The sequence below is a fragment of the Erpetoichthys calabaricus genome, chromosome 7 (genome assembly GCF_900747795.2).
Source record: "Erpetoichthys calabaricus chromosome 7, fErpCal1.3, whole genome shotgun sequence".
In the NCBI taxonomy this organism is placed as follows: domain Eukaryota; kingdom Metazoa; phylum Chordata; class Cladistia; order Polypteriformes; family Polypteridae; genus Erpetoichthys; species Erpetoichthys calabaricus.
This window is the reverse complement of record NC_041400.2, coordinates 171695921-171718418: the sequence shown is the minus strand read 5'-3', so window position 1 is coordinate 171718418 and position 22498 is coordinate 171695921. Positions and strand designations below refer to the sequence as shown.

General features: G+C 41.6%; 1 protein-coding gene across 1 annotated transcript in view; it reads left to right on the top strand.

Moving 5' to 3' along the window:
• The window catches only part of homer1b (homer scaffold protein 1b), a 284062-nt gene extending 261856 nt beyond the window's left edge, over nucleotides 1–22206 (top strand). The window contains exons 6-9 of the mRNA XM_028805720.2: nucleotides 6830–6986; nucleotides 11949–12059; nucleotides 12179–12259; nucleotides 20054–22206. Coding sequence (XP_028661553.1) covers nucleotides 6830–6986; nucleotides 11949–12059; nucleotides 12179–12259; nucleotides 20054–20242 — 538 coding nt within the window. The 3' untranslated portion in view covers nucleotides 20243–22206. The remainder of the gene's footprint in view (nucleotides 1–6829; nucleotides 6987–11948; nucleotides 12060–12178; nucleotides 12260–20053) is intronic.
• The last annotated feature ends 292 nt before the right edge of the window (nucleotides 22207–22498 follow it).

The window sequence follows — 22498 nt, the reverse complement described above, 5'->3', positions numbered from 1 at the left end:
AATAGACACACTTTGTTATGTGTGTTTTCAGAAGTCAGCTTTTTTGTGTGAAAAAAAAAATAAAATGAATCCATTTTCTAGGTAAAGCAACACATAACATGTAGCAGTCCAGTGCCGCTAAGATTCACACCATCAAGATGACGGTGATTTTATTTATTTTTATAGAGGATCCCAGAGATGCTCCCAGCCTTGGCTCGACCCGCACACACTCATAATCAGAGACGAAATAAAGCACACTGGGAACTAACAACAATTAAAGAATATAATGAAATTAAATAATATAAATAATACCACCCCAGTACCCCTACGGCGATATTACATTAAACATATAAACACAAACAACTCCACACAGCAAAGTCCATGGAATACCACACCGGATGTAATGAGAGATGACGCGAGTAAGTCCAGAGATGTGTATGTTGTAAGAGAATGAAAAAACAGTCCTACCTTTACACACTGTGAGGGTGAAGATGGATGGATGGTTCAGGAGCGCTCCTATACTTGTGGGAAAACCGTGAATCCACAATCAGTCCTCAGCACACAGGTAGACAGACGATCCAGACCCCAACAACAAATACAATCCAGGACACAGCGATTAAATATGGCTTAATTGACAGAAGGCAGTCTGACAGGTAAACGAAACACAAAATACAACAACAAAAAACATTTCCCCTTTCGGACACCTGCCCTCCTTTTAAACCCCTCTGACCACCTTTGACCCCAACAGCCCCTGCAGGGACAGCTGGGAAATGCAGTTTTAACTCATAGTAGCACTGCTACAAACATTAAAAGTGTCCACTGAATTCAATTAGTAAATTATTTAATTGCACACTTACACAAGTAAAAATAAATGTTGCGTCTCTCACATGAATACGAAAAGGTTCCGTGCCTCATAGTGTCTGAAGTGCTCGGATTTGTCGGAGGCCTGAAACTGTCCTGACTGCAGCTGGATACTTCTCACCAAAAAACAGCCCATGCTGGACAGAAGACAGGGCCAGAGGTGAGGGCCAGAGGTCAGTCCTATAATCAGCCTGGTTGCTCTGCTCTTCTCTGGATTTTCACCAATGTCTTACTTGTAATATGGAGTCCAAAACTGTACACAGTACTCCAGATTTGGCCTCACCAGTGCGTTATAACTGGTAATTCACAGCCACAAGTGCAAAGTACAATTGATTGTATGTTACTGATGAGAGAATTGAACCAACATCCCTGTGCTTTTACCTTTGCCACAACAGGCCGCATGGTCTGATTGTTGCCTTTCACAGTAGGACCTTGTACTTGAAGACCATACATTTACATGTTTTTATTTACCAGTCTACCTTATCTTCTGCACTGGTCTTCTGTTGGTACTGTATTGGTCACAGAGGTAACAGCCTTTCCATGGCAAAGCAAATGTCCCTGCAGCAGTCTCCTTGGCATTTCCAAATGTTCTCAGACCATCTAATTCAGTGTTTCTCATTCTTTCTGGTGTCATGACACCCTTGGTGAATTGTCAGCAATCGGCAGAGTGAATCACAGCTGGTCCCCCTTGGTGAATCGAGTACAAACAGTAGAGGTGGGGTCCCCCTTGGTGTACCAAGCGCCATCATCAGAATGGTGACCCACCCATAACGGACTTCGCGACCCACTATTGTTATAGACAGTAGCAAGTCATGATCCACCGGTGTCAGCCCATGACCCAGTGGTTGAGAAACACTGATATAATTTACCCAACTCCTTTAAAGTGCTAATAGATAATACCCAGATTTATTTTTTGTGGGAATGGCCAGGGTTGCACCTTCTCCATGTACCCCACCCTAGAATACTCCAGGGGCACCTCATTCTTCTGGTTACAATTCGAGAAGCATTGCTGTTGGTGAAAATATGAATGTGGACAGACTACCCAGCCCAGGGCCTTCACTCCGTGACCAGTGTCCAGTCCAACTTCCAGAGCCAGGTGCAAAATCTGGGTGTTCCTTGGGGTGGATGAGAGTGGGAAGGGGGTCCTGGGACCCCCGATTTAACATTTTGGATTCCCTTAACAATAATAGCATTTGTTTATATAGCATAAAAAAAGTGTAGCTCAAAGTAGTTTACATGAAGTACAGTAAAATAAATAAATATGAAATAAGCAAATAAATTAAAAAATGAAAGTGCATACTTAAGGAAATGATGGATAACAACAAATCAACTGCACAGCTGTCTGTCTGAACTAAGATCCTGGATGACTGATAATTTTCTTGATCTGAATCAAAATAAAACGGAGGTGCTTATAGTGGGTCCATCGGCTAAAGCCCAAATTGGTCTTGGACTTCTCGGCTCTTCTCAAATCCGCAATCTTGGTGTTATCTTTGACAGTAACCTCTCTTTTGAGAAACAGAGTCATAATGTAGACAAGAGTTGCTTTTTCCAGCTTCGTCTATTAGGTAAGATCAAGCCTTTTTTATCTTCTAGGGATCTTGAGATAGCTACTCATGAGTTTATCTTTTCTCGCCTCGATTACTGCAACTCGCTGTATTCTGGGATTAGCAAATCTCTGATACGCAGGTTACAGTTGGTCCAGAATGCTGCCGCTTGCTTTGTGGTTGGGGCAAGAAAGTCTGACTCTGTTTCTACAATATTAGCTTCTTTACACTGACTGCCTGTCAGTTTTTGAATTGATTTTAAAATCTTGTTTCTAGTTTTTAAATCTTTACATGGACTTGCTCCTGCCTATTTATCTGAATTGTGTGTTTTACATCAGCCATCCAGAGTGCTTAGATCTTCTGATCAGTTGTCTCTTGTTGTCCCTCGTACCAAGTGTAAAACTAAGGGGGACAGGGCTTTTGCAGCTGCTGCTCCTCACCTGTGGAACTCTTTACCTCATCATATAAAGGAGTCGTCTACAATTGAACTGTTTAAAATAAGATTAAAGACTCATTTCTATTCACTTGCATTCTGTGACCTTCAGTAATACTGATAGTTTCCTCTTTGTGATTATATAACATTACTTCTATTTATTATGTATCTTATTTTATGTTCATATATTTTATTTCTATTTATGTTTTTTAATGCTAATTGTTTTGTTTTTCTTTTATTCTATTATTGTAAAGCACTTTGGCCACAGCATTACTATGTTGTTTTAATTGTGCTATATAAATAAATTGACATTGACATAATGGCCAAAGACGGAGTCCATTTTGATAACTTACACTCAGATCAGTTGGCCAGGGAGGAGAGGAAGAGAAAACCTTCAGAAATTTGAAAAAAATAAACTCCCAGGGGTTCATGGACAAAGGACCACCCAGCCCACCCAGGTTTTCTCCAATAGATACATGTGATAAAGTTATTTAATATCATTATGTTGCCCCATCCTAGAAGGTTTGATGCAGCAGGTCCAGTCGGTGTATCCGCGTCCCTTCCAGAGTCACAGATGGCTGCAGAGTACTTGCAGCAGGTGGCAGTGCTGCTGGACGTGGTGACAGAAAGTTAGAAAATAGAAAAAAAAAACACAGAAAAGTCCAGAAAGTCTTATAAAAAAAACAATGTTTATTAATAAAACAAGCAAAATACACAAAAGGCTTTAAAGAACAAACAAGAAGTTGCCAAAGGCAATCCTGGAAAAGTAAATCCCAAAAGACAAAATCCAAAAGAATATCTTTAATCCAGAGCTGTAAGAAGTCAAAAACCCCAAAAAATAATAAATCACAAAGAGCACAAACATTTTCAATTCCACCAAACACCAGAGCTCATTCGAAATGAACCTCAGACTTCAGTTCCCAGCAGCCTTTATAGAGCTGGGGACGGCCCCTTAACTATGATGGATGGGTGGTCCTGCCTCTTGGACATTGATCCCCTGTGTCTGTGGTCTCCTCAATTGAGAATCTTCAATAAAGATCTGCTCTGTTTGCAACATTTGAGTCCTGATGTTGGCTCAAGATCTACGTCAACAGGATCCACCTACAAAATACAAGGAATTAAATAAACAAAAAATAAAATAAAACTGACTTGAAATACCTGACCTACACAAATAGTAATAATACACTACAATCCCCCATCATAAAAGGACAAGTGTCTGTCTGCATCTGTGTGTCCCTCTGGTTGCTATGTCTCTGTTATATGCCCTTTGGTATGGGATTTGTAAAAGCAGTGTTAATGGTTGTGATGCATCTTATGTTGGAAAGAAAAATGTGATGCATTATGTTGCCACAAGCATTACAAAACATCCATCTATCCATTATCCAACCCGCTTTATCCTAACACAGGGTCACGGGGATGTCTGCTGGAGCCAATTCCAGGCAGCATAGGGCGCAAGGCAGGAACAAATCCCCGGGCAGGGCACCAGCCACACACCAAGCACACATTAGGGACAATTTCGGATCGCCAATGCACCTAACCTGCATGTCTTTGGACTGTGGGAGGAAACCCACGCAGACACGGGGAGAACTTGCAAACTCCACGCAGGGAGGACAACAACAACATTTATTTATATAGCACATTTTCATACAAATAGATAGACAGAGATAGATAGACAGATACTTTATTAATCCCAAGGGAAAATTCACAAATTCAAATAATGTAGCTCAAAGTGCTTTACATGATGAAGAAAGAGAAAAAAGACAAAATAAATAAGAATTAAAATAAGAGGACACTAATTAACATAGAATAAGAGTAAGGTCCGATGGCCAGGGAGGACAGAAAAAAAAAAAAAAAACTCCAGACGCCTGGAGAAAAAATAAAATCTGCAGGGGTTGCGAGGCCACGAGACCACCCAGCCACCTCTAGGGATTCTACCTAACATCAATGACCTCAATCAGTCCTCATGGTATTCAGGGTTCTCATGGAGGGACTTGATGATGATGGTCATGTGGACTTCTGGCCTTTAGTCCATCAATGGAGGGACATCACGGACCGTGATGGGAAGTTCGGATCATTTTACCGACTCGGACCTTTGAGTCTCGTTCAGCAAAATGAACGAATCCTTTTTCGAGTCATTTCGTTCATTTCAGCAAAATATAATTAAAATGTTACCTGCTACCTCCCTAACACATCTACTGCTTACACAAATGTTGATCACACTACAAACAAGACAAAAGTATAATGCTATAAGAAACAGAAAATATTAATTCATTGTTTACCTGGGTCTTTAGTCTGTGATTCACTCACCTCGCCTCTTAATCTGACAAGTTTTCGGGTTTGAGTCGTTCGTTCATCACGTGACAGCCCCATAAGCTTAACCTACTGTAGTATGCAGTCTGAGCCGGAAAGAGAATTGATTAGTTCATTCCTCGAGTCTTTCGAGTCGTTCGTTCTTTTGTCATGTGACCACTCAGTACCTCAGTCAAATACTAACGTAAAATTCCATTTGTTGTATGTTGGATCATATTTAGAAATTATCATAAAATTATCAAAAATATCTAAAACGCATTTTCTTATAAAAGAAAGTGAATGAGTGAATGAATCACTCCCACGAGACGACTCGTTCTTCCCGAGTCACATTAAAGATTCGTTCAAAATGAACGAATCGTTCAAGAACGACCCATCACTGATCACGGTGCTTTGCTCAGGTGGTGGTGGCACAGATCACCACCACAGAAAACCAGAAAAAGAACAGAAGAGAGAGTAGGGGTTAGTACGGATTTTGGAGCCACCATGAATAATAATGATAATTAATTGAATATACAGAGCATCAGGATTAAACCAAAATTAAAAATTAAAAGGACCCGGGAAGCAAACCCAGGTCTCCTAACTGCGAGGCAGCAGCGCTACCCACTGCGCCACCGTGCCGCCCGTTACAAAACACACTCCAATAAAAGGTGCACTGCAAATAACGCTGAAGACGTCCAACAGAGAGTAACCAGCAGACAGACAGAAATCAGCTTATCCACCTTAGCAAAAGTGTCGATATGTGTGTCTGTGCGTCTGTGTGTTCATCCAGTTGCTAAGATTAGGAAGAAAAACGTGGAAAAGGGTAAAAAAAATTTAAAAAATGATAATAAAAAACCAAATAAGAGTCTAAAAATAAGAAAATTGGTCTTCTCAGCTTATTTTGTTGTCTGATGCCAGGAAACAGCAGGGTGGTAGTGACTTTCTTGCATCCACTCAGGCCCTGTGAATGAGGTTTATACTGTTGCTGTGAGGCTAGTGACTGATAACTTTGCGTGGTGGGCAACGGATGAGTAACAATAACAATAAAATGGCGCGCTGTCTGGAAACTAAAGCCTCAAAACGACTAGGCTAGAGTCGTTATACTGGGCCAACGTGGTAGCAACCACCGCCACATTGTCCTTACAAAACTCTTGGACTATAAAAATGGGGTGGTGGGGAGGCTTGGGGGGCTTGGGGGGCTTTGTCCAAACAGAAAATGGCCTCTGTAAGTAAGAGCTTGGGTGTGTATTATTATACCAGACCAAATGGACGATCCATGGATCAAATAAAAAAGGGATGTCTGCGTTTACCACTTCAAATTTCAACACGTCTCAGATGGGTAGCACAGCTAGTGTTATAAAACAATGACTGGTTATGAAAAGAGCACCAAGATGACAAAAGGAAGTGCTTTAAACGTGAGCTGGAGGAGGACCCCTGGCTTGACTGTAACACCAGGAGCTTCAGGAGGCCACATTGCACATTGTGCTGCCCCGATTCTGAGAGGGCAATCAGGGAAACTGCAACGTCCCGTCACACACGAGAGCTGTCGACGTCCAGCTTTCATTTCATTCGTCTCTTTTTAAAACCTGCAGTTTCAGATCTCCTGACCTTATAAAGTACAATGAATACAAGCATCCCCCATAATGGAAACAGTAATAAAAAATGTCAGCTGCTTGTTGGGTCTGCTGCCATAACAGTTTTGCTTTGTTTTCTTTGCCCACAGTTCCACAATCAGTAAGCACTGGGAGGCAGAGTTGGCAGCTCTGAAAGGCAACAATGCCAAGCTGACGGCGGCCCTCCTGGAGTCCACAGCCAACGTCAAACAGTGGAAGCAGCAGCTCGCCGCCTATCAGGAGGAAGCTGAACGGTTACACAAAAGGGTAAGTGCGGGGAAAAACAGGCCATCAGTGGTCCTGCTAGTAAGCATGAGAGGCCAGATGTGACACTGTGCTGGCATGACCCGGGATTGACTGGCACCCTGGTTAGGGATGGGTCCTTGTCATGTGCCTGGTCCTATCTGGATGGGAATTGGATTCTTTAAGTAAGTGGGTGGTCTTTCTGTGCTTAGCTGTGTCGGAAGGTTGACATTGTTAAAGCCCAAGAATTTTTTTTGCAATATCTTTTCGCTTGTGTGCATGTGTGTGTATTGCTAATTAATGAATGTAATGAGAAGTCAAGCAAAATAACTAAAGAGATTACAATATGCAGGCTTTTGAGGCAACTTGCATGTTGTAATCTTTTTAGTTAGCCAATAAAAGGACTCATTTTGCTTGACTTCTCATTATATCCATAATGGCTAACACGGTACAACACCCTGGTACTAACTGATGAATATGAAGCCTGGTTGGTCTGTCTGATAGCACACTCTTCGTTTAATATCCCAATCATTTTGTGTGTGGTGCACGGGATGCAGAAAGCACCTCCAGTACGAGGGCTCGGAGGCGCATAAAGGGCTATGTTTGAGGCGGGGTGATGGAGTTTGCAGCATTCAGTAAGGTCATGAAGATAACCCAAAGTTCACTTATTCAAAGTATACAAATCACAACTCCGTATTGACAACAACGAAGTGCCTCATCAGGGAAGGTCTATAAAATGGTAGCGAGACCAGCTGCGTTGTATGGTTTGGAGACAGTGGCCCTGACGAAAAGACAGGAGGCACAACTGAAAGTGGCAGAGTTGAAGATGCTATGGTGTTCACTTGGAGTAACGAGGAGAGACAGGATTAGGAATGAGAACATTAGGGGGACAACGCAGGGACGACAGTTTGGTGACCAAGTGAGAGGGGCGAGAGTGAGATGGTTTGGGCATGTGCAGAGGATAGATAGATAGATAGATAGATAGATAGATAGATAGATAGATAGATAGATAGATAGATAGATAGATAGATAGATAGATAGATAGATAGATAGATAGATAGATAGTCTGTCAGTGGAGCAGGACAGTGACAGCAGTCTGTCGCTGAAGCTGCTCCTCTGTCTGGAGATGATACTGTTTAATGGATGCAGTGGATTCTCCATGATTGACAGGAGCCTGCTCAGTGCCCGTCGCTCTGCCACAGATGTCAAACTGTCCAGCTCCATGCCAACAATAGAGCCTGCCTTCCTCACCAGTTTGTCCAGGCATGAGGTGTCCCTCTTCTTTATGCTGCCTCCCCAGCACACCACCACGTAGAAGAGGGCGCTCACCACAACCGTCTGGTAGAACATCTGCAGCATCTTATTGATGAGGGGTACATCAAGAAAAGAATGTAAACTGCTGGGCAAGAAGAAAAGAGGAAGGCCAAAGAGGAGGTTTATGGATGTGGTGAGGGAGGACATGAAGGCAGAAAATGATATAAAAGACAGGGAGAGATGGAGACGGATGATCCGCTGTGGTGACCCCTAAATGGGAGCATTATAAAAAAGAAGAAGAAGATCAAGAAACAGGAGAAGGTACTCATATCTTTTACTCACTTGGAAGTGTTGGCCCCAGTTGTTCTTTTTCTAACTTCTTCATGTGCTACAATAAAACTTGGGCTTCATTCAGTTTCATCACAGCTTATTTCTGTACCATAATTTGCATTTTTTTATTGTATTATATCTCAGTTGTGAACTTTAACATCTTATTAAAGAAAGAAACATCCTTAAACAGGACAAATCAGTTATCAGACAGGAGAAAAGCTGTTCATTGTATATTTGAATTACTCCTCAACAAAAGCAGTCTGGTACAGCGTGGTCAGCATGATCAGAGAAACAAAGGGTAGACGTTCATTTTATAAACTGCTGAATTTACAGACAGTGTCAATCAATTCATACATTTTACTCTGGTTGGTTTGTTGGTTTTTGGACATATAAAATAAAAGTCTTATTTTATTTATTTCTGGTTCTTCTTTATACCCTTGAGTTGAGCCACCACCCTTGAAATTTCTGTGCCTGCAGCAACTCTCCGTTGTCGTTGTTAACAGGACATCTGCTGATCCCTTAGTCATCTCTTAGTCATCATTTATACTTCACGCTCAGAACGCATACACGCCCGCATCATGGCCGCCACGCGCTCTGAGCGTTCATTTGATGCGTCCTCTGAGCAGGTCGTCAGAAATTAACACGATGCGTGCGCGAGTTGCAGTACCAGCAAAAAGTCGGGGGGCGCAGTGTGCTAAAAGTTGGAATGTGACGTTAGAGTCCCTGTTTACTATCTACATGTGACAGAAAGCCGCTTTGCGGATCCTACGAGATATTTGATAAATGGCTCGATGTGGTGAAGCAAAATGGCGACATACAAATGTATTTGTGGTGCTTTTATATTCAAGCATCACATATTCCCGATCGTAATGACACGATACGTTTTAAAATTCTCACATACCATCTTCTGCGCTATCTTTTTTTCTAGGGCTTCCTCTGCTCCTGACAGCAGCGGATCACCAGCTATAGATCACCACACTGAGCACATTAAATGTATGATATTCCAACTCTCTGCACATTTAGAATCCTTAGATTTATACTTGATATCACTTTCATGATGAAAAGCATTAAAGAATGTATGTTACATGTTACAGATAAATCGGTAAGTTCGTTTAAATAATGAATACTGTTAATTACACACATGGGGTGACACAGTGGCGGAGCGTTAGCGCTGCTGTCACGTCGCGGATATTCCCTGCCTGGAGTTTACACGTTTTCCTGCTGGGTTTTCTCAGTGTGCTCCAGTTTCCTTCCAAAGATATGCAGATATGGGGATTTGGTGCCACTAAAATGATGCTTGTGTATGTGTGTGCTTGTATTCACCTTGCGATGAGCCGAGGCATCGTCCAGGGATTGTTTCTCACTCGTGCCTAATGCTTGCTGGAATGGACAGATCCCTGGATTTAATCAATAAACATCCTTTTCAGAGATATTGCGGTAAGGTGTCATCGGAACTTAATGGGTGTTCCAGGCAATTCACAACACAGAGAAGCCGAACCTGTGCTCACCGTGATAATATCTCACACTGCCACCTGGTGGATTCCTCCAGATTTACGTAAAGTACACGCGCAAGTATAAACACTTCAACGCTTGCATAGCAGGAGCGTCCGCTGCAGCATGCGTTGCGTCGCGTGAAGTATAACTCCAGCCTAAGTCATCCTTCAGCACATTTTGTGCATCACATCAACGTTCCTTCTGGTACATTCATAATTTACTTGACCATCTCAGTATTTTTCCTAAACCAGTTCTTATATTTCAGTGTACATTTTGTTGATCACTTGACCTTTATCTGGTTTCCGACATTATTAACCCTTTATGCTATTTCTTTAAGATGAATGCTATGTTACCCTAAAATTATTCTTCCACACAGTATTCTTCTTGTCATACATGTACATGACACAACACGAAAAACTACTTCTTTATTTAAAATGTATTTATTGACAATAGCTTTTTTAAAACTGCAAGGTTTTGCTATGATAACAAAAGTATAATAAGCTTATTTCAGATTTGTTGTCACACATACATGGTGTAATGACATTCTTATTTGCACGCTTTCTCGACATGCACCACACCGTCCCCGTCCTTGTCCGGCGGCCTGAATCTCACCCTCTAGATTATGTCAAATATCTTCTTCTTCTTCTTCTACTTTCGGCTGCTCCAGTTAGGGGTTACCACAGAAGATCATCTTCTTCCATATCTTTCTGTCCTCTCCATCTTGTTCGGTTACACCCATCACCTGCATGTCCTCTCTCACCACATCTTCCTCACTTAGGCCTTCCTCTTTTCTGTCAGCTCTATCTTTAACATCCTTTTCCCAATATAACGGTACAAAATATAGTAGATAGCAATGACTGAAAGAGGCAAGTGTCCTTTCGCATGCAGCTTTTGCAAAATTGACGCCAACATTGATTTCATGTGCACTTTCTGTATATCTGCAGTGCGTCTCAAAATGATTACCAGTAGCTTGTCACCTTTTATGTTAATACTAGCTGGGGTTAGCCACGTAAGAGGGGTTGAAATCTAAGTCAGTTAATGTTTGTGATGTGCCATCTTTTCGAATGACGGAGACACAGCAACCAGATAGACACACAGATACTTAACTCAATCCCATCACCTTCACTGCTCTTTCTATGTCAACCCATAGCATCCATCCATCATAGTTTTCTCAGACCCACCAGTTCAGAGTCATGGGTGTCCAAAGCCTACCCGGACAGCATTGAGCGCAAGTGAGGAATCGGCTATGGATGTAGGGCGTGTGGGCTTCTGGGCCCTGTCAGTGAGCTGCGTGTTGCATGAGTCCTAATTTGGCATCTGCTTTCTTAAATATCTCTGGGGTGGGGTGGGTTTGGATGGGCACCAGTGGAGGGTTTTTTATCAGAATTTGAATATGGAAATGTCTTTGCTTTTTTTGTTGCTTCAACATCAATAAAAAATTGATTACAAGGATCCGCCATTGTAGCGCCTGCTCACGCACGGTGATGCCAGGTTAGGATGGTCAGTTACATTAACATAACATGCATATGTTTGGGATTTGCGAGAAGAAAGCAGCACTCAGAGAAAACCCCCATGTAGATATGGAGAGGACTCTCCGTAAAGGTAAACTTCAAATGTAGCCCTGACCACCACCAGCTTCTGGTGACGTGCGCTGGAAGAAGGGTAAATCTGCCCAATTAATTCATTGTGAGTGTAGTGCAGACCACATCTGACACATCTGATCAGGTCCGACATTCAGTAAAGTTCTGTTAATAAAATGTAACTCTTCTTATCACTTTACACCCAATGCTGAAATGATTCCCTTTTCAGTAAAAGTTAAAGTTGGCCTTGGTGTACTCGGTACCCTTCCACTCTGAGGGTCTTGCCATTAAAGTCACGGTTATACAGATGTTGCTTGGTTCTTCACAGGTGACAGAGTTGGAGTGCATGAGCGGACAAGCCAATGTGATCAAATCCCATAAGACCGAGCTGAACCAAACCATAGAAGAACTGGAATCCACACTGAAAATGAAGGAAGAGGTAACAGCATCCAGCTCCATTATTGTGCCTTTTGAAACATCACGTTGGCACCAAATTTGGACCTTTCTGAAAATCTGGAACTTACATAATGACTGTTTTGTTGTTTTTGTTTCTTTCAGGAAATCGAGAGACTGAAGGAAGAAATGGAAAACGCACGTCAGTTGCAGGCTCAGAGAGATACACTTACAAAGAAACTTCAGGTAACGGGACACTTTTGTAATGGCTTCCCTCATGAGACTTTGGAGGAGTTCCTGGTACAGAGCTGTACGGCACTCTCAGGACATATTCAGATGCCTTCACTTTTTACACATTTTGTTTTGTTGCAGTGTCACACAACACCTCAGAATGACAATGCAGAAAGAGGCAGGCAGAGTGGCACAGTGCTTAAGGCTTTGGACTTCAGACCGTGAGGTTGTGGGTTCAAATCCCACTACTGACAAGTCATGTGACCTGCCTGTGCTCCAATTGGAAAACCAAAAATAAATGCTGTACGTTGCATTGGATAAAGGCATCAGCCAAATAAGTAAATGGAATGAGAAGAATCTTTGCAAGTTTATTAAAAACTGAAATATCCCATTGATCCCAGTATTCAGAGCCTTTGCTATGACACTTGAAAGTTGGTTCAGGTTGCTCTTCTATTGGTCATCATTAAGATGTTTCTAGGGCTTGTTTAGAGTCCACCTGCGGTCACTTCCATTGATTGCACATGATCAGGAAAGGCAGCCACCCCTCTACAGAAGGTCCCACAGTTGAGCAAAAACCAAGCTATGTGGTGGAAGGCAATGCCTGCCGAGCTTAGAGATAGAATTGTTTTGAGTTACAGATCTGGGGAAGACTACATTACTAATGTGCTGAGTGTTCCCAACAACACCATGGCCTCCATAAGTCTTTGGTGAGAGAAGTTTGGAACAACCATGACTCTTCGTAGAGCTGGCTGCCCAGTCTAATTGAGGAATCATGGGAGAAGGGCCATGGCAGGAGTGGTGACCAGGAACCCTAAGATCACTCTGTACAGCTAACCCCCATAAAACCTGTGTAGAGTTGGAAAAAACTTACCAAAAGACAACTGCCATTGCAAGACTTCACTAGTCTGGGCTTTATGATGGAGTAGCCTGATTTGCAAAAAGGCACCTGATGGATTTTCAGACTATGAGAGTCAAGATGCTTAGGTCTGGTGAAACTGTTTGTCTTCAATTCTAAGCATCAACTTTGGAAGAAATCAGGCAATGCTCATCACCTGCACCTTACCATTCCAGCAGTGAAACATGGTGGTGGTGGCAGCATCTGGCTGTGGGGTCGTTTTGCAGCAGCAGGATCTGAGCGACCAGAGAGGGTTGAGGGAAAGCCAAATAGAGAAAAGTACAAGATCTCCTAAATGAAAGCCTGATCTGGATCTGGATCTGGAGGTTCACCTTCCTCCAGGACACAATGACCCAAAGCAAAGACAACACAGTGAATGTTCCTGAGTGGCCCAGCCAGAGCCTGGACTCGAACCCCATTAAAAATCTCTGCAGAGACCTGACGGAGCTCGAGAGAATCTGCAGAGAAAAATGGCTGACAATCCCCAAGTCCAGGTGTGCAAAGTTAATCACGTCGGACCTAAGACGTGTCCAGGCTGGAATGGCTGCCAGTGGTGCTTCAACTAAGTACGGAGTAAAGGGTCTGAATACTTGTGTCAATGGGCTGTTCCACCATTTTCAAAAATGTCTAAGATCCTGTTTTCACTTTGTCATTCTGGGCTATTGAGTGATGATGTAAATGATTTTAGCACAAGGCTGCGACATAACAAACGTGAGGGGGTCTGAATGCCTACTGATGGCACCGATGTCTTCCCCGTAACTCACATACGGCATTCTGGGATGTGCTGTACATACTGCTGGAGTTTGAGGGGATTTTCAATTTATTGTCGATATATTTTACAGTACAATGAAAAGCATTTACAGTGACCCTCCATAATGTTAGGGACAAAGACTCCTTTTTCCTTGATCCACAGTTTACATTTACAAATGCAACACTTCCGTCATTGTGATTAAAGTGCACATTGCAGACCTTCATTTAAGGACATTTCAGTCTCACCCTGTAGAAAGGACAGCACTTTCTCTACGTGGGCCCCCCCATTTTAGTGTAACTCTCATAAGTTTAATCTGATTTTTTTTATTAAGTCGTTTCTTCACCTCAGAAAATCGTTAAGCTTCCGAGGTCAAGGAGTTCAGTGGTTGCCTTCATTTTTTGTTCCGATGACGCTGTATGGCTTTTGTATAAACGCTGTCCTTTTTGCACGTTGTGTGATGGGTTAAAGGTCAGAGCATACAGAACGCTGCGTGCGGCTTATTATATTAGTTGGATCGCTTGGTTTTGACTTGATTTTCGTTCTTGTCTTTCGTTTTGGCTAATTTATAAATCGTCTTTCTGGCCCTCAATCCTCTCGCTTCATGTTTTGTGCTCCGTTTAAATAGTCGAAATTTGCTTATTTTACTGACTCCCATCTCCCGGCCCTTATTCAAATTATTGATGACTGTTGTTTTTTTTTTGCTTTTGTGCAGTCATTACAGTAACAACATTAGAGTACAAGGTAGAATAAGCTCTGCACCTCCGCGTCTTTTCTTTTGACGGGTATAAGAAGACCGTGTGCTACTTGGCCGGAAGACAAAACGTTTATCTATTTGGCTGGCGCTTTGATCCAAAGCGACTTACAACATCTGAGATGCAGCCGCTTGCATTTCTTTGGTTTTTCCAATTGTAGCACAGGTGGGTGAGGTGACTTGCAGTGTCAGCATTTGAACCCAAACCCTCCTGGGTTGAGGTCTAAAGCTTTAACCGGTGCGCCACAATGTCTGCCTAAAAGTTATCCAGCCTGGGTTGTGGAAATATGGAGGAAAAGCGAACTATGAACTTGACATTTGGCACATACTTCACAGCTAAATAAAAAAATTTGGATGTGAGCGTCAGTAGGCTTTGCACCCTGGGAATCAAGTTACCTGAACTATTAAATAATACTTTAGTAATTATTTACCGCTCTGATGCTGATCTTTCTGATCATAAAACAGGTGCTTATGATAGCCAAACTGAAGAGAAGAATTCATAATGAATCACAGAATTACGATTAGTGAGGGTTCCTCTAGAGCAGTGGTTCCCAAAGTAGGGGTCGCGACCCTCTGGGGGGTCATGAGATGATTTCCAAGAAATCAAATACTTTTTAAAAACTTTTTAGAAATTCATTAATTTAATTTTTTAGAAATAACATTTTATCCATAACTAACAAAAGATAAAAACTAGTAGTTAATAGTTACATTTAAAAAAAACATGCAAATTAAAAAGCCATCAGCCTTTCAAATTTGTTTCCGTTCGATCGCGACCCCTGAGGTGATTACGACAGTTTAACGACACATCAATGGCGTCAGTTGCAGCAGATCAATTTACAGCACCATGTTAAACATTCCGACATATGCACGTAACGTGTAGGTAATTTTCATTGCTTTATGCTTAGAATATTATTTTTGTTGAAATGAAATGTTGGTTAATATCGACCAATGACAACGCAGATAGGCCAGCGGAGGAAAGTGGAGAAGCACCACCGTCAGAAAGCCCATCGTCCTCAGGTACGGAAAAACACCGGAGTGTGCATAAAGAGGACATCCATAAACAGTCGGCTCAGCCTTACTCCAAGAGTCGAAATTATCGAGAGGAATTTATCCAGTATGGATTTACATGCATCATCGTCAATAACGTACAGCAAAAATAAATACAGGTCACGACTGAACTTGGAGGATGATCTCCGAGTCGCGGTCTCCAAAATTAACCCAAGAATGGACTTGCTGTGCTCCAAGCGTTGTGCCCACCCTTCTCATTAGGTGAGGTGTTTTGTTGAAATTAAACGAATGAGTAAATAACAATTTTTTAAAAAGTTATATGGTTGTTAGAGCGTTATGTTCTTTTTTGTTGTCATGCTCTTGTTTGGATAGGATATTTTGTTGAAATTAAACAAATGAGTAAATTACTATTAAAAAAAATTATATGGTTGTTAGACCATTGTGTTCTTTCGTGTTGTCATGCTCATGTTTGGATAGGCCTATTGGCGCATGTGCACCGTTGCGCGCAACATTTGTATATTTTAACCACTTCCGAGGATAGTGGGGGTCACGAGTCACTGGCACGGTTATTTTGGGGGTCGTGAGCTGAAAAGTTTGGGAACCCCTGATCTAGAGCACCTCTTTCTCTTGCACAATTTGACTCAAAAACTACTCCACACATCGTCATCTCATAACAGGCTAAATTTTCGAGTTTGGTGTTTTTCCATCCAGCCGTTTTAGCTCTGGACCGTCCTCAAGAAACTGACACACACAGAGACAGACAGACAGACAGACACACATCCATCATCGAGACAGAGATGTTTTTGTTATCAGGGGACCCTAAAACATCAAGAAGTGTCGAAAACCAGAGATCGAAATGTTTGATAAATCTAAAGACGATAGGTTATGGGGTGGGGGTCTGGGGGGTGCAAAGCAAAAAATGACATGTATATGTTACTGCCAGAAGGGATCCTTGAGCAAGGCCCTTAACCTAAAAAGGGGTGCTGCACAAACAATGGCTGACCCTGCACTCGGACCTCCAAAGCTCATGCAAAATGACAATTGCTCTAGCAGGAACTTCAGGATTTCTTTTATTTTTTCCATGGACTTTTGCAATTGTACAGTATTGGTGACCAATGGGTTCTGTCAAGTCATAAAGTTTTTTCTCTCCATTCTGCATTTAATCGTAAGACCACATTTTTTACTTGGGCATCACTGCAAAGTACTCTGGGTAAGTAACATAATAACAAAAAACATTTTTGGGTAGAGTGTTCCTTTAAAAGCTGAAGCTGCATATCTGCCTTTATCTTAGTTTACAGATAAAAACAAAAGATTGTTGATTGTGTGTGTGAATTTTTCATTGTGATTTATAGTTACGAACTTCAGGGCTAATGTTTTTGGACTATAATTTAGGATTATTATATTTGGCTTCAGATGGACTCTTGGTAAACAAATCTTCTCGCAATGTTTCAGAGTTTCTTCAGGTCAGTTCAATTTAAAAATCTGTGCCTCCTACTTAAAGAGCCAGAATGATGATGATGATGATGTGACCTCTGGGTGGGCCTTGATCCTGATGATGGGCAGCCATGTCTTAGAAACGAGATTACAAAATGGCAGCACCCAGGGACACGTCTACTGTGAAACTAATGAAGATTTAGCTTTAGGACCCCTGAAGCCACATTGCTTAATAATTTTGAGTGTCTACTGTATGTGAAATGATTTTTTTAAATAATTCTATTAATATTATAGTGTGATTCAGTGCAAAATATTTGTTAAGATAAAAACTAAAAGGTTAATAAAGTAAACTGCATGATGGCCTGGTACAACAGCTCCACCGAGGCTGCTAAAGAAGCCCTGCAGCAGGTCGTAAAAACAGCAGAGGCCATTATTGGGACTGAACTGCCATCACTTGAACTCTTGTATAAGACTTACTGTGTGAGAAGGGCCAAAGACATTCTCAAGGACAAAACTCATCCTGGAAATTCTTTGTTTGAGCTCCTTCTGTCAGGCAGATGCTTTAGGTCAATCTGTGTACGCACAAACAGACTAAAAAATAGCTTTTTCCCATCTGCCATAAACTTTCTGAACTCTGAATTTCCTCAGTCTGAGATCATTTTTAATTGAACATGTGCAATAAGCTATACTGGTATTGTGCAATATACTAATGTAATACAATATATAATACTAGCCATGTGCGCCCAACTACGTTGCGCGTGTTAAAGTTGTCTGTGAAGGGCTCCCTGTTTAAACGCGGCTGCCAGTCGTGAACTGGGCCCTTCGTCGCACAGCATTATGATTTGTTATAAGGGAAACAAAATTACAAAACTAAACCCTTGGACATTGATTCGATAGGAACGACCTACTCAGAATCACTGTCCGAATAGTAATTATGTGGCGGTGTAGGAGCATTTCTGCTTCTCTCCGTTCACAGTCCGTCTCGTTTTCACGACGCTCTCGTTTCCTCTCACGATCTCTTCTCAACCTTTCTCCAATCTCGCAGGTTGCTTTGTGGCAATCCAAAGAGTAAGGCAATATACACGGAGCAATGGTTATAAAAGGGGGACACATAGGTATCCAGGCTCTTTAAAGCATAAATAGGGATCACTTCACTGACATGTGAGCAAGCCACGGTACAACTGTGAGACGCGCAGCACTCGCCGGCTACAACGTAACAATAATAATTTCCGGAACGTGCTGTCACGTTGTCATTCATTTTACCCACTGTCTGTCTTTCATTCATATGTTACGTAGGCACGTACCTTTTATCTTCGGCAATTTCATTCTCTAACAAGGCCTCAGGAGCTAACCAGCGTAACACTGTCCACCACCCCTTTCGTTATTCCGGCACATTGTTGACATCCGTGAGTAACAACAACGTACTAAACTGGAAGGTGGTCTATGCATGCATGGAATTCGCGGGCAAACAAAGATCAAGATCCAAATGAAGATTATATATAAAGATTAGTTAATTTAAAGCACAACAATTTGTTTAGTTTGAATGTCTGTGTTTTGAGGTGTGACTGGAGTACTACAGTCTTCAGCAGTATAAGCCTGGAGGAGATTCTTAATGCAATGCCTATGTTTTAGCTGTCTCTCTACTGCCATCTAGTGCTTCTTCTTCTAATTCATTCGCAGACAAACAAAGATCAAGATCCAAATGAAGATTATATATATAGAGATGTAATGTACTATTCATTAACAGGTGCAATAACAGTTTATGCTGCTGTACTTTGAGCAATAATAATTTGCTGTGCTTACTTGATCACTTAACACCGTATACGACATATTTGGAATTATTTGACTTTTCTTTAAATGCACATTGGGGCTGTCACAAAAAGTAATTTTGTTGTGTTACACAATGAGAATAAAGTGCTTGAACTTGAACTTATCATGTAGGCTAGCTGTAAATGGAAAACAATTAAAATTAAGGATGTTTCATTTTGAATACATTTCATATAACGTTTTAAAACATTATTAATATTTGTGACAGAATTTAAAATTGTTATTAAAATTATCATAAGCTAGGTAATCGAAAAAATGAAAGTACATTTTGTTGGTGGTGCTCATTGTAAAGGACAAAATTTTGGTAACTTTTTATTTATTTCTCGTAGGTGTCTAAAATAAGAGGTGATGTTGATTGGGGTCTTTTCTGTGTTTCATTTCATCATTGTGTGATGCACATGCATGTATTTAACATTTCCCAAATTTTCATCCCCCCATAATTTGAAAACTATAAGGCACTGTTGGCATGTCAGATAATCCAATACCGTACAGCAGTTTTTAATCACAATTTGAGATACACTCGTTAAAAAATGTGTGTTGTGGAACAACCCGACTGAAGAAGATAAAAGAGGTTGCCCAGACCTCATTGCTGGTTGTGGACCCCATAACCTTTGTGACACCCAGGGTGTGTACAGCCACCGTATCCCCGACACGACTTTGCCACACAGCACACAATGCTCACAGTGCACACAACACAGTCCCTTTTGCCGCCAATCCTTCCTCCTCCTCCCTGAATGGAGGGAGGCGGCCCCTTTTATGTTGCTGTAGGTGGTTCATTAGCGTTACCTGGAATCACAACAGGTGTGATGGAAGTTCAAGAAAAGGCTCTGCAGCTCCCCATGGCAGCCCCCACGGAACCCAACAGGGCTGCACCAAACTCATGCCCTGTAGGAATCTGTGGTGCCACAACCGCCCAGGAGTGCTGCCCTCTAGTGTCCCAGTGCCTCACGAATGTGGTCTCCCCCCGTCCTTCCATACTCAGTTCAAGTTCAAGGTCCCAAAAATGTAGGTCTGCCTCTGGCACCACCTACTGGAAACACTCTGAGACATCAGGACCAATAAGGACTTTTGCATTTGTTGCAGTGACGAGGCATCTGAAATCACAACACTAATCGGTTCATTCATTTTTTTCATTTCCTGCAGGAAACAGAAACGAGGAACAAAGACTTGGAACTTCAGTTGGCGGAGCTGGAGCAGCGCTTGGAAAAAAGTCAGACGGAGCAGGAAGCCTTCCGCAAGAATTTAAAAACGCTACTCGAGATCCTAGACGGCAAAATCTTTGAACTGACGGAACTGAGGGATAACCTGGCCAAGTTGATAGAGTGCAGTTAAAGCCTCACCTGGGATTTTCTTCTTCTTCCTCCTCCTCCTCCTCCCCTACGCCCACCCCGATGTCCCGTTAAACCCTCCTCACCCACCCCAGCTTTACCACGCATTATGAAGAAAACAAGAGTTCTTCCTGCATCATTCGTCTGTCACAGACTGAAAGTGTTTGAAACACTGCAACTGCTAATGATGACGGGGGCGATTTTTGGTAACCAGTCCTTTTGGATTATTCCGTCACACTGAGAAATTGTTTGCTTTATTTTTCCTTTCTTTTTTGTTTGTTTTTCGACTATTCCAACAGGTGATATATTGTGAGTCTGCTTCACTTCCAGTCAGTGAGCATTATGATTAATATTGTTGTTATTACAATTATTATTATCAATATTAATTTCTTCATGAAAGGTGACATTGCTATGGCAGCTGAAGTTCAGATTGCATTTTTTTCCCTTCAACTATTGTGTTTCTAATATCATCGGTCCAACGGGATGTGTTACCGACTTTGTAAAGCGTTACCAAGAAGACTATAATGCAATTTTCTTAATAAATAGGTAGCTACAGGAAATCTGTTAGAACAGCCATATTACTTACTCCCCAGTGAACAACTGCCCGTCGAGTTTTTCGGAGGTCTGGTCAGAAGTTCCGAGTCGTTTGCAGTCAGACACCTTGGACCAGGCTGGAGTCGCACGCCCCTGTTTACACTGAGCAATACTAGAGGGAGCCTTGGGAGACACTGGAAATCTCTGAGTCAGGTATTCTACACAGTTTAGTTACTGATTTATTTATAGTGCTTTTTAAAGTCTGCCTGTAAAAAACAAAATATATATATATATATACAGTATATATATGAGAAGAGGAGGTCAGGGATAGCGGACCTACACACCCCTAGGGGGCGCCTCGTTCTAGAGAAACCTAGTGCAAAGCGTCTTTTCTAATGAAGCCGTCGGGGGTTCTTTTCTTTCTATTCCTACTCTTGGACTAATTTTTACTTGTAAACGTAATTAAATACCAGACTGTTTGGTGACATTCAGAAGACATTTTATTGAAGTGCAACGTTACATTTGAATCTTTTTTCTTTTTTTTTTTCTTTGATCTCATGTGTAAGTGAATGAAAAGGAAGGAAGGCGATTGTTTCTTCCTTGGGATTTTAATTATTTTTTGGTTTCTCTCGTCCCTCTTGAGTTTTCCTTTCTGTTTTATTTTTCTCTTGAGCAGTACTTGGTATTATGATTGTATTTTTAAAATGACATAAAATATTTTGAACTGTTTTCAGAAACCAGCGGCTTAAGTTGGTACTGTCTGAAGTCAACGACGTGATGCAATTAATGATTACAGGAAAAGAACGAATTGCCAAATATCTTTTCCTGCACAGTATATTTATAAAATCTGTCTTTGTTTGAAGGAGGCCCTCATTAAGAGCTTACCAAGACTCCAGGTATGAATTGTGGGGTTTTATTATTATTGCCAAATAAATCTCTTGACGCCACTTGATGAGAACTACTTGTTAAGAGCCGCGTAGCGACCTCCTGATTATAGTAAACTGTACGGGGGGCTGCGGGCCTGCAGTCGTCAGCTTTAAAGCCTCAAAATGGGGGAATATCCTTTGACTAATTCTTTTATTAACTTAATTTATCTTGTGATGGATACAAAATTGTAATCTAAAGAATTGGATTGGTATTCTTTTGGTAGAACCTTCTCTCCTTTCTAGATACTTTAGACCGTAGTTTGACCTTAAGTAGTTCTCTGCAGGTTGGGAAGTTCAATTAAATGCTGTTGTATAAAAATGAACCCCCTTGGTTTGGGCGCAAAGGGACCCTGCAGTATCCGACAGAGAGGTGGCTAGGAATCTACCGTGATACGTGGGTATCGGTCGTCTCGATATTCTGTTTAGCTAATTGAGCTGAAACAAGGGAGTCCTGTAAAACGACAAATTAGGAGTTTTATTTTGAAATACAGTGACACTATTATAAGAAGTTGTGTTCTTTGGTCTTTTTTATGTGTTGTTACTTTACAAGGTTCAAGATACTTCTGGATGCTGATAAGGAAAAATGAAATCTTGATCCGGGGCTTAATTCAGCGCTCACACATGAAAAAGTTCTTCCGACTTCAGCAACACGTAACTATAAGAAATTTATTTAAGAAATATGCAGCCGGAGCACACCGTGCAGGGCATGACGCTTGTATTGCAAGAACGGTTGTGCGGACGATCCTTTATTAGGCAAAGGCTTTATAGAGTGTGATGTCAGCAGTCAAATGAGCCGAGAA